This window comes from Falco rusticolus, chromosome 10 (genome assembly GCF_015220075.1).
Source record: "Falco rusticolus isolate bFalRus1 chromosome 10, bFalRus1.pri, whole genome shotgun sequence".
NCBI lineage: Eukaryota > Metazoa > Chordata > Aves > Falconiformes > Falconidae > Falco > Falco rusticolus.
In genome coordinates, this window is record NC_051196.1 from 19781836 (window position 1) to 19796590 (window position 14755).

General features: G+C 46.3%; 1 protein-coding gene and 1 long non-coding RNA gene across 2 annotated transcripts in view; both read right to left on the minus strand.

Moving 5' to 3' along the window:
* PLCB2 (phospholipase C beta 2) overlaps nt 1–533 on the minus strand; it is a 48246-nt gene extending 47713 nt beyond the window's left edge. Inside the window, 1 exon segment of the mRNA XM_037402406.1 lies at nt 89–533. Coding sequence (XP_037258303.1) covers nt 89–172 — 84 coding nt within the window. The 5' untranslated portion in view covers nt 173–533.
* A 5966-nt stretch (nt 534–6499) lies between these two features.
* On the minus strand, nt 6500–14637 carry LOC119154610. The gene is made up of 3 exons (XR_005106501.1): nt 14574–14637; nt 13910–14012; nt 6500–7422 (listed from the first exon to the last, which is right to left on the minus strand). It is a non-coding gene; the product is annotated as an uncharacterized LOC119154610 (long non-coding RNA).
* Nucleotides 14638–14755: the final 118 nt, after the last annotated feature.

Genomic DNA, 14755 nt, shown 5'->3' on the forward strand with positions numbered 1-14755 from the left:
CCAGCCTCCCCAAAAACCTCAACCAAAACACTGTATCTGCCCTACCACCACACATATAATCTAGTGAAGCAAAAACCCCGGTACTCACATCATCCCATTTGATGAAGCGCTCACCCTTGGACAGATACTCCTTCACCTCCGGGGGCTGCAGGACAGGGGTAAGCATTGACATTCTGTCCCACAGATGTGCTCCTCGGCTACCAGAAGCAATAGCAGCTGCACAGTTTGCTCCTCCTTGGCCCCCTCTCCTCTATCTCTGCCTCTCACATGGCAGGGCGCTCTGCCATTGCCACTGTTGGCATCAAGCAAACACAGCAAACAGCCTCTTATATCCCAGCCAAATTTAGGAGGGGCAGGGACAGGCAGGCAAAGACCAATGAATCTGCATTGTAAATCAACAGGTCTCCAAGCAAGCAGAAGCTCAGCCCAAGGTCACCTAGAGGAAAGCTAGGAATGGATTGAGATGCCCGCGTGGGCAGTCATGCACGCACGCCCGCTGTCTCTCCAGGAGGGACCTACTCCTCGGAGTAGTACTTGTGAAGTGCACAATTCGTAGCGCTTCCGCAACTGAACTTCCTTAAATGTTCTCTTTGACGAAGTGCAGGCATTGCCAGCCGACATTCAAACTATTTCAGCAGATGTGGTTACAGAACAGCTCAGGCTTTGGCTACAAGCAGACTGCCCCCTTCATGTGACAGGCCAAATATCACATAAAATAAATGTACTCTGCTCTGTACAGACTCCATTTCTGGGGCCACTGGCTGCACCGTCCAGTCCTTAACGTTTTTCCTTTCTCTTATGGGGTCTTCTGAATGTCAACCTGAAAAGTGAGACAGACCAGCAGAGCAGATGGGAATTCCACAGACAAATGAAATAAAACATTCACAGGAGTCCCTAGGGACTGCAGTATTCTCCAGATTCACTTGGGTCTACTGCAGATACTGTGGGAACACAGAATGGGAGAGATGTGTACGGTGGGGATTATAACGATGAAGCTGCAGGGAAGTGACAGAAAGCAGAACAGAAGGTTAGTGGCCAACAGGGCAAAAACGAGTTCCTGCTCCTGACCTTGAAATAAAGGAATTGCATGTGGATAGCAGATGAGAAAAGGAGTTCTGGTGGCAGATGTGGACTGGCTAACCACAAAGAGAGTGGCTTGTGAGAAGGACTGATGTGGGCAAGGTTAATTTTAGTCAAAAAGGCAGAGCCCCACAACTAATCAGAAGCGGAGATAACTGTGCTACACTTGCTGTAATAGGATTCCCGGCCACACGGTCGGATTTCATCCTTGTTTTCACCTATGAAAGTCAAGGTGTGGGTTTGACATTGCTCAAGAGGGACATGATACTGTCAAAAGTAGTGCAAATTCTCTGAGCAAGGTGGACAAAAACTCCCACTGTGCCAAGGGAGCCAGCTGCAGAGTTTTGTTGCTTCTTTCCCACCCCAGCTTATCCAGTCTGATAAGGCCAGCACTTTAAAGCAGATTGGAGAACCCCTGGGGCAGGTTGACTGAAGGAATCCTAATGACATTCCCAAATATTAGTGGCATGAGGCAGGAGAAATTAAGTGATCCTATAGCAAGTGCTCTAGATGCAAAGATGGCAGCAATTACCAGAGGTGCTTGCTGCAGAAACAGAGAACCCTGAATAAACCTCACATCCTTCATACATTTCCTTCAAGGGTTTATCTGTCTGACAAATTAGGAATAAGAGAGTTTCTACATTTCCAGATACCATCAAGTTTTCTACATGTACTGACATGTTTTGCAAGGCACCGCGCCTCCCAAGAATTGGCTACCCAAGCTAAGGCTGTTAGCTCTGTTTCACTAGGGCAGCAAACTGAGGTGGCTTAGCCATAGCTGTGGTCGCTCAGTATCAGGGCTGAGACCAGGGACATGGGAACCCATCACCTCCAGTCTCATAACCCAGCCACACTCGTGGTATTAAGCTTCCTTTGCACGTGTGTCAAAGTGAAATGTGCTTTTCAGCCAGCTGACAGAGCACTGGGGTATTCCAGGCCAGCCAAGACAGCACCACCAGGACCTCCCCACTCAGAAACCGCTGTTACTCCCAAGCAGCAAAGCAGCAGATGACAGTGTCTGCCCAGATCTCAGAGGCTGAGCTGGAAGCTCTCAGGGATATCAGCAACAGCCTGGCACTCAGTATAAATGCCAGTGAAATACCAGGCACTGCTGGGTGGGTTTTGCTCTCTATGCTCCTGTAGTGTCTTAGGAACAGAGCCTGAGGCCTAGGTACGTATAGAGAAAGGCCATGGGAACACAGGATGCTGCAGTGAGGAGTAAAAGTTTTCTCTGTCCTCACCTGATCCCTTCTGCACAGCCAGAGCTGTTTCAGGGCTGCTTAACTTTAACTTTGGGAGCAGCTGTGAAAAGGAGAAAGAGCACTGATCCTGGTCAGAAGTGCTGCAGTCCTCCCACCCTCTGCAACACAAAACACTAAAGGAAGGCCTTGGAGGTCACAGCTGTGAAGCGAGAGGTGGGATGAGCTTTGCCACTCAGCACTGCCAAGAGCAGAGGGACTGCAGGTGAGATCAGAGCCACAGCTACTGGTTCCAGTGGCCCATCTGGTATTTACCAGAGTTACAGCTTCATGAGCCACGTCTGCTTCCTGTCAGAACCCAGGCCCCACAGAAAGGCTCCATCTGTCCTGCATTCTCTCAGACCTGGATATTCAACAACTTTGTCTCATCAACAAACCTAAAGTAGGCAAGAATCCTGCCACAGTTTTACTTGCTTGTTACTCAAGGTCAGCTTTCCCTAAGGGATAAAACAATTTAAAAAAAAAAAACAAAACCAAGCTAGCAGCTGTCCTACGAGGCTGCACGGCGCTGCAGAAAATCAACTGCCAAGATCCCCGCTTGCACAAAGATGGTCACAAAAGCTGAAGCTCACTTCCTTTTGCGTAACTCAGCCTCCTTATCTTTCATTTCACACTCCTTGCTCTATGTGGGAGCTTCTGTCCCTTGCACAAGGGATGGCTGATGGAACAGCGACAGAATAAAGCAACAGTCCTGCCCTCTGCTGAAAGCTCTGATATCAGAGCAGCAGAAGCAGCAGCACTTTGAGCAGCGTTTCTTCTAATCACCCTTTATTTTCTTTCTCCTGCAAGGCCCATCACCCAGTGTATACTCACCCACGTCCCCTCTGTTCAGGGCCCCATGCCTCCTTTGCTTTCATCCCTTACCTTCCTCACTGCACATCCCACCACCCACTACAAGAATTTTGATATGCACAAATGTCCCCCTCCCTCCCTTTTTTTTCTTTTCTCTGGAGGCTCTTCCTTATCTCCCTGTCCTACATATTCAGCAGCTTCTACCTCCCACTGAAGTGCCTGCAGGAGCAAGGCAGTCAGCATTACCCTTCAGAAATTTTACAAGCCAGGGTCTGTAGACAGTGATTTAAGCCACGCTGTCTATTACACCACCTTGACTGGATGGCTTCCAAGTTCTAGCAAATTATTTTGTAACCTCAACCCCAACCTGTTCCTGGCGCACACACAATCTGTAAGAAATCTCTTCCAGCACTGCTCCATTATCATTATACCTTGCAATGGGTAATACTGCTCTCTAGTGAACAGCTATGATATTGCACACCCAGCCTTTAGCATTGCCTTTGAACACCGGTAATAAATTCACAGCTAAGCAAGACCGAGTTCATCCTGCTGCTCCTCTTCCTAGTCTGCCCTTTGAGCCCTGGGAATCCTGCAAAGATTAACGACACCATTAGGACCACAAAGGCCAATATTTTCTCACCATCCCTGTAAAGGAGAACTGCTGAGTGTGTGTGCCAAGGCATATTTTGTGTCCTACTTTCAGTCCAAACCACAAAGCCAAGGATTTCTGACAGCTCTCAGCTGACAGCACGACTCTTCAACTTGATTTGCAAAGGTCAGAGGGCAGTGGACAATGGCACAGAAAGACAAGTGGCCACAGATGCCACAATAATATAAAGCAGTGAGGTCTTGTGTGGAAAAAAACCCCAACAAGCAACCAAAAAAGCCCAATTATCTGGCCGCACCGAGACATGGTTAGGTCCATAATTAACTGTTCACTAGGCAGGAACATGCAGCAGGAGCATGTTATGCTTACAGCACTGATGGCTTTCTGCATATTTCTGAACTGCACAGCTGAGCGATGCAAGCAGGTATGCACACTATTTAAACATGCGATACATTACTGCAGTACAAAATTAATTACTGTACAGGGATGACTGAACCACACAATTCCTAATCACTAGTAAAAGAATAAAACTTTCCAAGATGGGTCATTAACAGAAGAGGAAGGAGGATGAAGAGCAGCAGTACACCAGACAAAATGCCTGTCTTGCATTACCTTGCGGTAACAGAGCAGCATGAACACAAAAGCGACTCCTACCAAACCTGGAGGTGAACACATCTAATTTCCAGTTCAGTATGTTATCCTGAAGGCTGTGGGGCAATCTGGCTACTGGGGAAGGACACCCCATTTTGCTCTTGACCTCATCAACTTTTTCTTCCTGCTCTACCAGCCCAACTTATTTCAACTATAAGCTGTCTCTTCCTGTGGATGCATTTGCTGCCTGCCACAGCAGATGCCCAGTCCGGGTTGAGACCTTAGTATTACCGTAGTATTTCTGCCATACTCACATCCTCATTGCTTCTGCTTTTCACAGTCAATTAGTTCTACAGCCTGGACTTTACTTGCTCACTCTACTTCCCTTGGTTAGGCCTAATCTGTTCCACTTATAACAAGGTCAGATCCCAAAGCACATTTTACAAGAGCAATCTCCTACAGAAGGTCCAAAGTGGCAAACCCAGCTGCCTCAGTAACTGCATCTGCCCACGTGAGTCAAGTCCAGAAGAACACAGTCCCTTTGGACAGGTCACAGAGAACAAGACATTATTTCAGCTGCACCTCAGGGGACTTTGAAGATCACTGTCAACACCTTAAACTGAGATACCAGGGAGAGAGGTTTCTGTCTTGCCCCAGGTACTAACAGCTTTAGGAATGGGAGAAGTCACATATTTTTATGGTCTACGTGCTTATTCTCAGCAAAGTATTATTCCTGAAGCATCGGTCTTCATTGTGAAATAACAAAGAATGAGCTCTCTGGTATACAACAGCTTCTGCTCAAAGCATTCAGGGTGCAGGAAAACCCAAGATGCAGTGGAAGAGAGGCACGCTTCTTGCCCCACCCAGACAAGAGCCCAACCAAGACCCTGGGCACAAACTTGGGTACTGAGCATGCTTTGGCTCTTCCCCTTCAGAGGGCTCCAAGGCAGCCTCTTAATACAGGATTTTCCAGGTAAGGTAGCAGATTAGTCCAGTCTTGAAGGCAGGATTGAATCCATCCTCCCCTGGGAGGAGGCATGTCTGCACATGTGGGTCCAGAAAGACAAGAGCTCTATAGCTGAGAAGCAAAGCTCGGTTCCAGCATCAAGCTGAGGCAGGTCATGGGGCCATCACCAGCACAAATGTACCAAGTTTTCTGTGTGGGTTTATATAACTGTGCCCGTATGCATAAGCCCCAACTCACCAACTCTGAAAGGCAAAGCATCCCACTGAATCCCACTCAAGAGAGGTTCCCATTCCAGACTGCACCCTGGTACAGCCCTATTTAGAGTCAGGGACAAAAGACCAACAAAAATAGGCTATAAATCTTCTCTGCACTGGCCTTACCAGCAGGTTCCAAGTTAAAGCAGACTGCTAGCTACCCAAGAGCCCCTCCGCCTACTCAGCTAATGGAACTGTATAGGTTTCAGCCATGGTCTTCCCTGGCCCTTCCAGGAACTTCAGTTCTCCACATGCTAGACCAGAACTCTGCTTTCGTAATACTCAGCTTTCCAGTATTCCCCTTCTCACTGCAAAGGCCTTTGCACGCTATATTCCAAACTCTCCACCTTCCTGAGGCGAAATGAGCTTGTGAAGCAATGACATATTCCAGAAAGAACACATTTTCCATCAGAGGCTGCAAAGGAAAAGTCAGGTAGGCCTACAGCCTTACAGTTTTAAGTGAATAGTGCAAAATTGGAGATTCACAAGCTTTTCAAGCTAAGGATCACCTTCACCTAGATCACTGAAGGGGTTGCTGAAAAATCTCAGAAGGCACAATGGCTCCACAGCCCCTGGAAGCCAGCAAACCAAGCTGATTCACTCCAGCTGACACCCCCAGCAACTGTAAAGGTGAAGCTAAGGAGCAAGATCTCACCAAAGTACTAATAATTGATAGTCACCTGTGGGTGGGTAAGGGGTTTACATCAGATCTGAAAGAAATGAAACCCAAGGGGCTTGCCTAAAAAGCAGGTGAATACACACACAGCACAGCCATCTCTTCTTTCCACTGTCACCCTCCAAGAGTCTCATCTCCCTGTCCTACCAGGAACAGCCCTTCTTTTTACCTTGTTTATTGTTCTTTGTGCTTTTTACATAGCTTTTTCTAGCCTGATGAGTGCAATCAGTGCAGTATATTTTAAATAATCTCTCACCTGTCTGGAAGTCAAAATTAGATCTTGAAAATTATTTTATTTCACCACATTATCAAACTGGAACAAACACAAACAAAAAATGACTACAGATTCTTAGAAAAGAGCTCTCTAGGAAACATTTAACACCGCACGCAATTCCACCCACTCTTTTTTGAGCAATCAGATAAACACGGCAACAGGAAAGCACAAGTAGAATGGAAATTGCCACCAGAGCACAAGGAAGGTCGCCTACTAGGTCACTTCTGTGGCATTCACTGTGTATGAGCGGCCAAAGGCAGTAGCATGTTCGTGAACTGCAGTGGCAAATACAAGACTGGCTGTACTGGTGGGAACAGGGGAAGGTGTATCAGAGCTGGCTTACAGCTACTGAGGCATGTTCACAAAGCAGTGCAGCTGCCCAGGTACAAACACCAGCTCCAACCAGCTCCTTGTTAGTACTCAGGGCATACACAACAGGGTTAGATGTCAGGTTTGATTTCATTCTGCAGTTCACAATTTGTGGTCTTTCAGATTCTGGTAAATGAGCCACAGCTGGTCCCCAGGCTGACATGACCTCCACAGTATTCTTCAGCTGACAATGCATGCACCATGGTCCACAGAAAATTGAGGAATATACTGTTACATAACCAAACCCATTTGGATACCTCTGCTGAAAATGTACACATGCAGAAGAGTGGATGTTTATCAAACCACTGAATCTGGAAGAACTACTTTCCTGAACAGAATGGCCAGTGGCTTATAATACAAGATTTATCTTAAGACAATACAGCATTAACAAGGAATCCCACTTAAGCTCACTGCCAGCAAATCTTCCCCCTTTTCACAGGTGTACAATATAGCAGGATTGAACTTCCTGCTGACATCTTCCATGCTTTCTGTTCCTGGAAGCATCAGAACAGCCCCTCTTGCAGGACTTCACAGCTCCATTTCCAGTCGCAGCCTGAACCCAGACAGCAGAAGTGTGAACACAGTAAGATGTAACACATGAGAATCAGCTCGAGCAGAACTGGGAGAGGTTTCAGACTGCTATTTTAATTCAGTTAAATAACCCTCCTTTGCACAGGCTTATCAACGTAAGTCCAGCACATTTTCCTTACTCAGCTACCAAAGCCAAGCACAAAGAAATCTAGAAGTCAAAAAGTAACAAGTTTTTGATTTTTTTTCTTCTGCAAGGAAAAAATACTGGGAGATCACGGAGTATTACCACATTCAAAGCTATATTATTTTAACTAAGGTGAAAACCCATGCTGACTTCATACAAAAGTCTCTTTGGATCTTTAAAGAGGTTAAAACTTCATGCTGCCTTAGTGTAACTCAACAAGGTCCCAAACAAGCTAAATCAAACAGCCTTTGAAGAATAAACAAGTTACTTGGTCTAACCAAGAGCTTGGCTGCATGGAGAGCTGGCCCCAAAGATGGCTGAAGGACCATGCACAAATGAACAACTGAAAAAGCACCCTTCTTCATCCTGAGGGGGGAAAATAATCCAACCATCCCAGACTGAAACAGCAGGAAACCCAGGCTAAACCTAGATCACTTTATTTTTAGGGCTGCATCATGAGATTGTGTATAAAGCTGTCCAAGAAAATCCTGTTCCAGTGCTTGTAGGGGCAATCACAAGTTGGTGCAACTCTGAATAGTTAAACTATAATGTTTGCAGAATGATATTTTCAGACAACCTGTGTCAGTGCTTTCCCAGACATACATGTAAGTAATACCATGTATACTTATATTTGAATGCATCAGGGAGAAGCACAACACATACACATTCATTCTCCATGCAAAGGTGGGTGAGTTCAGCTTCTTCAGACCATGAAAACCGGAGGCAAAGATGCACACTCAGATTATGTGGCCATTAATAATCAGTCCTATTGCTTGAAAAGTGGTGGTTATTTTGAAAATACAGCCCTCAACTGTGTTCAGATACTCTGTGTGTGGGTGTGTGTACATGCACATTTCCTCCTTGCAAAATGAACAATGAAGTGCTGATTTCTGACTCGCAACGCCTGCAGACTGTGTTTAGAGTCACAGCCACAGACAGCACAGGTGCACACCCAAAGAGGAGCTCTTTTTTTCCATTAAAAAAACCACATCATTCCCCCTCTTGAAGTCCTGCACTTAGCAAAACAACTTTCCTCTCCACAAACTTCAGTGTGAAACCTCTCAGAGCACCAGGAACCCCTGGGGCTAGAGCTTAACATTCAAACAAATGGCAGTCTCTTGTTTCAGTGGATGCCAGGGCACTGATAAGCCACCCTTGTCAGCCTTTTCTTGGTTTCAGAAGCATGTTATGGAAACAACTAACCAAAGACAATTCATGTTATCTGGGAGACTTCCCTGCCTCCAGAATGCTGACTGAGATCTGCCTCTGCTCAGCAGTACACCTAACCACAAATTACCAGAGCTTCTGAAATGTTGTGAACACCCCTGCTATACAGCTAGCCAGGTGGCTCTCCCCACTCCAGAGTCCAAACCATTGCCTACATATGGGAGTTTCTAAACATTAAAACCAAACCAATAAATCTTTTTCAGACATACTTTTCACTCTCAAGAGTTTTCCCACCACAAGGGAACACTCACTGTGCAAGGCTCCCCTGCAAGCAGGACATACTCTTTACACTGTGCAGATGATTCACAGGATAATAAAATGGCTCAAATGGGCCTCACCAAATTGACAATGCAAGGTTGAAGCTGCTGATGCATTGCTACCCTGAGCCAGCAGAGGCCTTCTGCCCAAGGCCTCTATCCTGAGCAAAACCAGACCTCTTGCTGTTGTATCTCAAATTCAGCATCACTTACTATCTTTCCCACCCACCCTATAACCCCTGCAGATCACTTTCCAAGTCAGCGCAAGACAGTGGGTTGTGCATGCTTCACTTACCACAGCTAAATCAGAAGCTGACGGAATTAAAAGAACATCCCCAACCACCCCCCATCTGTTATTGGATTAACAAGAGAGACAGCACCTTCCCACATAAAACAGAGGAGATTTCAAAGTGTAAGAGGAAAATGCCAAAGAACAGAATCTGATTCCCTGCAGGCTCCACATGGGAGACTGGAACAACAGTGTTAAATGAGGCGTATTTCCTTTAGAAGAGCAGAGAGCAGAGCATGAGAGATTGTCCCCTGTCAATAACAGAGACATCCTCTATGACAGAGGACTCAAGCCTAGCAAAGTATTTGCTCAAGGACTTCAGCCAAGAGATTAATTTAAACACACCTATGCCATCCTTTAAACATTAGGAGTCGGGTAGAAAGTCCTCATCCATCTCTCCCCTCCCCAGCTCACAAATGTGACCAAGGAGATAGTATAAAATTTAAAAACCAACACACAGCCAATAAAAAAAGTTACAGTTCTTTATGAAGTCTGTAATTTGCCTGTAGAAGTCACACTGCTGGAGACCTACATGAGGAACAAAAAGCAGGGCCAGAGTTCAGGGAAGGGACTGTACAGCATCACAGTAGTAGTGAATTACGATTTTTAGAGTTACACAAACTAACCTGATTGGAGTATCAAACCATACACCTCGTGGAATAAACTGATTTGGTAGAGTGTCATATCAGATTGCCTCCTAACAGCAGGGCACAGGAAGGAAATGCAGAGTAGCTGCTTTTGCTGAATCAAAAGCAGGGGGGCAATGGGACTGTGGGAAGTGTCCAGCCCATCCATTGTCCCAGGGCAGGATCAGCAGTGACATTTATCAGTTCTGACAGACATTAGTCCAGAGAGCTTCAGGGGGCCTCGATCACCTCCCAGGCCATCCAGTTCTGTGCAAGGTCTGCACAGAGGTAATATCTTAGGCTAAGAATCTTCCCTTAATTAAGTCTTCACTGTCCTGAAGCACTAGATGCTATCCACTGACTCTGAACACAGGAAATCAATAATACAAGTTCATTTAGCTACATCCTTCAGGGGCCTTTGGAAAGCAAACACTCCCCATTGCAACAGGTAGCAGCAGAGTTCAAGCAATGGCATTCAGTCAGGCAGGTGGAACACCAGATCTTCAATCTGTCTCAACACTTGGGCTTTCAACTAAACACAGGTGTAAGGCAGCAAGTAGCAGGCTCATAAGTAAACAAGCATTCTACTGGATGCTCAGACCAGAAGTCAAAAATTAGATAAGCTTATAAACAAAAGGACCCTGAGGAGTACAATGCTTGGACTGCCGTGAGAGAAAAGCTAGATGTTCAAGGGCTATACAGCTCTGCATTGTTGGCAGGTCCAGTCTCAGGGTGCACCATGTGTCCTTGACTCCACTTTGTTTCAGGTGAGCAATCTCTTCAGTGTTCTTTCAGGGAAAAAAAAAAAATCTGAGAAAGGACTAATTTGCAAGCTTTGTTTAGTGCCTGACACATTCACTGGCTTTACAGGACCTCTGAGCTCTGCATCCCAGAGCTCCATTTCTGCACCACAGGAGCCTGCTCAACGCACAGCTTGGTATTTCTGCTAAAACCCAGAGGACAAAGAATATACCATTATTGCAGCTTTGGCTTCCGGGCTCTCATTTGCCTTTATGGGTGGTTGTTAGCAAGAAACTTAAGTTTAGGAACAGAAGGCACACGCCTCCTGGCAGCTGCCTGCACTTGAACAAAAGGACCTGGAGAGAAATTCACCCCCATTTATTTGTTAACAGTAAAAAGAAAAGCGTACACCTGACTTGGGCAAAAGCCAACAAGACTCAGTATTTAATGAACGTAAGTCATTCAAAGCTGAGACAGCAGAGGGCTTGGCATAGAGAACAGAGCCTGAATTTCTTTAACAATACCATAGAACTGTTGTCTTCTAAGAAGGGAAAGTCCACACTTACCAGAAGGCATACTACTGCAGCCTTAATAAGCAATAAGTGCAATACAGACATGAAGATGCTAGGCTGAAGGTAGAATGTCTCTAGAACTACATGGTTCAGTTTTAAGACAACTACATATCTGTAGTCCTGAGTTGCAGAGCAGAGGGGAGCAAGACAGGTGGGAGGGCAGGAATAGGCATAACTCATGTTGGATTATCTATTGCTACATTTTCTAGCTGGAGCAGGTTTTGTTGTTCCTTGAGTCTACATTCAAGTTATACAAGGTGTAACGGGATCTCAACCACACCACATTTTCTGCCTTTGCTGGGCCTGTTTCTACAACTTCCCTGCACATCCTTAGTCAATGCAGTCTGCCAAGGCCTCCACTGATGGAAAAGGAGTGCTATTAACTGTGGGATTTATAACAAAGTTTTGTTGAACAGAGGGAAAATAAAGCAGCACCAGCAGAAGAGCAGCAGTCATTTGCACAGAGATTAAGGAGGATAGGTTTACTTCCCAGGAGAGGGGAACCAATTCGGGGGACACAGGACTAAAATACAGAGCTATAACTGCTTTTTATTATACCCACCACCTCACGGTTACCTTCTGTGCCTGTTTCCTGTATCACTCTGCTCTTTTCAATACCCTTTCTCAAACTCAACATAATATACATTGAATACCTAACACCACCAGAGCTCCAACAGTTGTCTATCAACCTCTAGACACTACAACAGGGTAGAGTTAAGCCATAAAGGAGAACATAGCATCTCCAAGGAAAGACCTGAAATGCTGGAAGAAAGACTAGACAAACATCAGGCAAAAACCTCATTCAGCCCCAGGGGAACTGCCTGTGTATATGTCAATCCTCTCCCTCAAAATCCCAGAACTGGAATTAAGGAAAAGCATAGGGAAAAGACTTGTGGGTAGTAGTAATTCATCCTTTCACCAGAGACAATGATTAATTGCATCAGTGGCAACACCAGAGATACCAGACAGCATAAAGGTTTGGAACAAACCCATTTCTGCCCAGGTGATTTGAGGAAGAGCTGTGAGCAGACAGCAGCCCAGTGAGGCTCTGCCCATCTTTGCAGCATTCAATGGCAGGAAATCAAAGGCCAGCAAGAACGTGAACACAGACCAGCAGCTCAAAGGATGAATTAAAAAATAAGCTGAAAATCTAACAAATTATGCTAGACAAAAAAGGTTCAAACTCCATCTTAAAATACTCTTGTAGCACAAACCAAAAAGTCTCTGATCTCAAAATAAATAGCTGTGATGTACATAAAACAGAGGAAAGGTGTGCTGAACTCCTAATAAAGTTACAGAGTTTTTCTTTGAAATGCAAAAATGGAGCAGCAGACAGCTGCTGAATGAAACGGGAGAATCAAGGGAAGAAGGGGTTGGAGGAAACCCATCAAGAAAAAACAGCCTGAAAAATTAGTAGAAAATTAATTTTGTAGGAATCTATAAATTCACATGTACCACTTAAACTAATTTTTCAGGCTGTTGGAAAGAAAGAATCTACAAAACAACAAAGAAGGTGCATTTTATGACTCAGTAAAGTTTTGTCAGTAGGATTACATCAGCTCATGCTACTCACACATATAGAATTTGATTTCAACAAGAACACAGCCAGGTGTAATTAGTCAGGGCAAGAGGTAAGGGGGCCAGCTCATGCTACTCAGGTGTCTGGAATTTGACTTCAACAAGAAGAACACAGCCAGGTGTAATAAGTCAGGCCAAGAGAGATGAGGGGCCCCGTAGAAAAGTCATAATACCTATTCACAAATGTTTCCTAGAGATAGTGGATTACAGCAAAATTACATGAAAAGTAAGTATCTCAGGAGAACAGAGCATGTTATTAGCTGTAGTTGAGAATCACAGAATCATTTGATTGGAGGAGACCTTCAAAAATCATCTAGCCCCATCCCCCTGGCATAGGCACTAAGCCCCCTCTGCCCTGAACAGGCAGCAAAACCACCACTACCCTTGTCAGCGCTGGTGAGGCAGCCACAGTGGAATCCACACACTCTGGTATTTACACTGCATAGCCATGATTTGTATTACTATAGATGAGATTTGTGCTGAGGCCAAAGTGGCAGAGGATCTCCTGGCAGCATGTTGTTACAGCCTTTAGCCCTTCCCTCTAGTCAAGAGGAAGGTGTAAATGAACAGAACATTCCCTACCTGCACAGCTGCTCCCTCCCAAAAAACTTATTCCCCCAAACTCCTTTGCCCTTGTAAGAAGAGCAGGAAGAATTAAGGTGCCCCTCACTGAAGGGCTTCCTAGCCCCCTTCCAAAGGCTCCCTTTGCTGCTGGACACGGGGAGCTCCCTGCCATGCCTAGCTGAGGGTCAGCATGCACAGATCCATCATTGCAGTGCTACTCCTCCACATGCATACAGCATCCCTGGAGCTTTTGGTCAACACAAGCCACTTTTTTTCCAAGAATTACAGTTACTTTTAAGTTACACCATTTTATTCCCTACCTTCTGCCACAGTAAGTCTTCCTCAAGAGCTGCAAGCTCTATGCTACTTCCTGCAAAAACTAAGGTTTTCCCTTTCTCTCCCAATCCTCCACATTTTTCCTGCTATTGAGTGTAAAAATAAAATGCTACCTTTAACTCAAAACTCACTCACTTCCTCCGATGCTTTTCTGGGTGACAGTCATTTCTCCAGCTGCTGTTAGCCTCTTTCAGGACTGCAACTCCTCCTTTACAAGAGCTTTTCTGCTGTGACACACCTGACCAGCCCAAGATTTAATGGGAGGAGAAAATTATTGAAGAAGGAGCAACTAAATCATTCTAAACAACAAAAATTTTGCACCATACAGAAAAAAATTAAAAAGGCTAATCCATGCCCTAGAACAGTGTTTTAGCTGTCTCCTGACCAGTATAATGCTTTGTGGGGGGACTAACATGGGGAGTAAGGTCAACCCGTAGCCTAGAGGCAGCTTTAGATTGTACCTATTATGTATTAATCTATTATATCAGTAGGTTTGGGACTAGCACAATGCGAGGGGGATTAACCAAGCCTTCGTCCCCAGAGGCTGCTGCTCAGCCAGGACGCCCTCCCAGCTACACTGAAGGCGCAGGACCCCAGGTACCTGCAGGCGGGAGTCACCGAGTGACCCTCAGTGGAAGGGCGGGAGGCTCCCGACCCCCTCCCACGCTAGGCCGCTGCCAGGAGCCCTCCTGGCGCTCACCCCCCCGCGCTCACAGAACCCCAAAGGCAAGCCCCAACTGCGGCTTGCCTCAGGGGGAGCGCCGGGGGCGAGCCCGCCGCCCACAGCCCACGTACCTACCGGGGGGGACGGCTAGGCCCACCGGGGACGGCCCAGGCCGCCGCCTCAGAGGCGCTCGGGGGGGAAGGGGGGCGGGCGCGCGCCCCCTCAGCTAGCCGCACGCGCTCCGCAAGGCCGGCGGGCCGGGTGTCGGCCCTTTAAAGGCGATCGGCACCGCCCCCGCGGGGCGGGGCTGCCCCTGG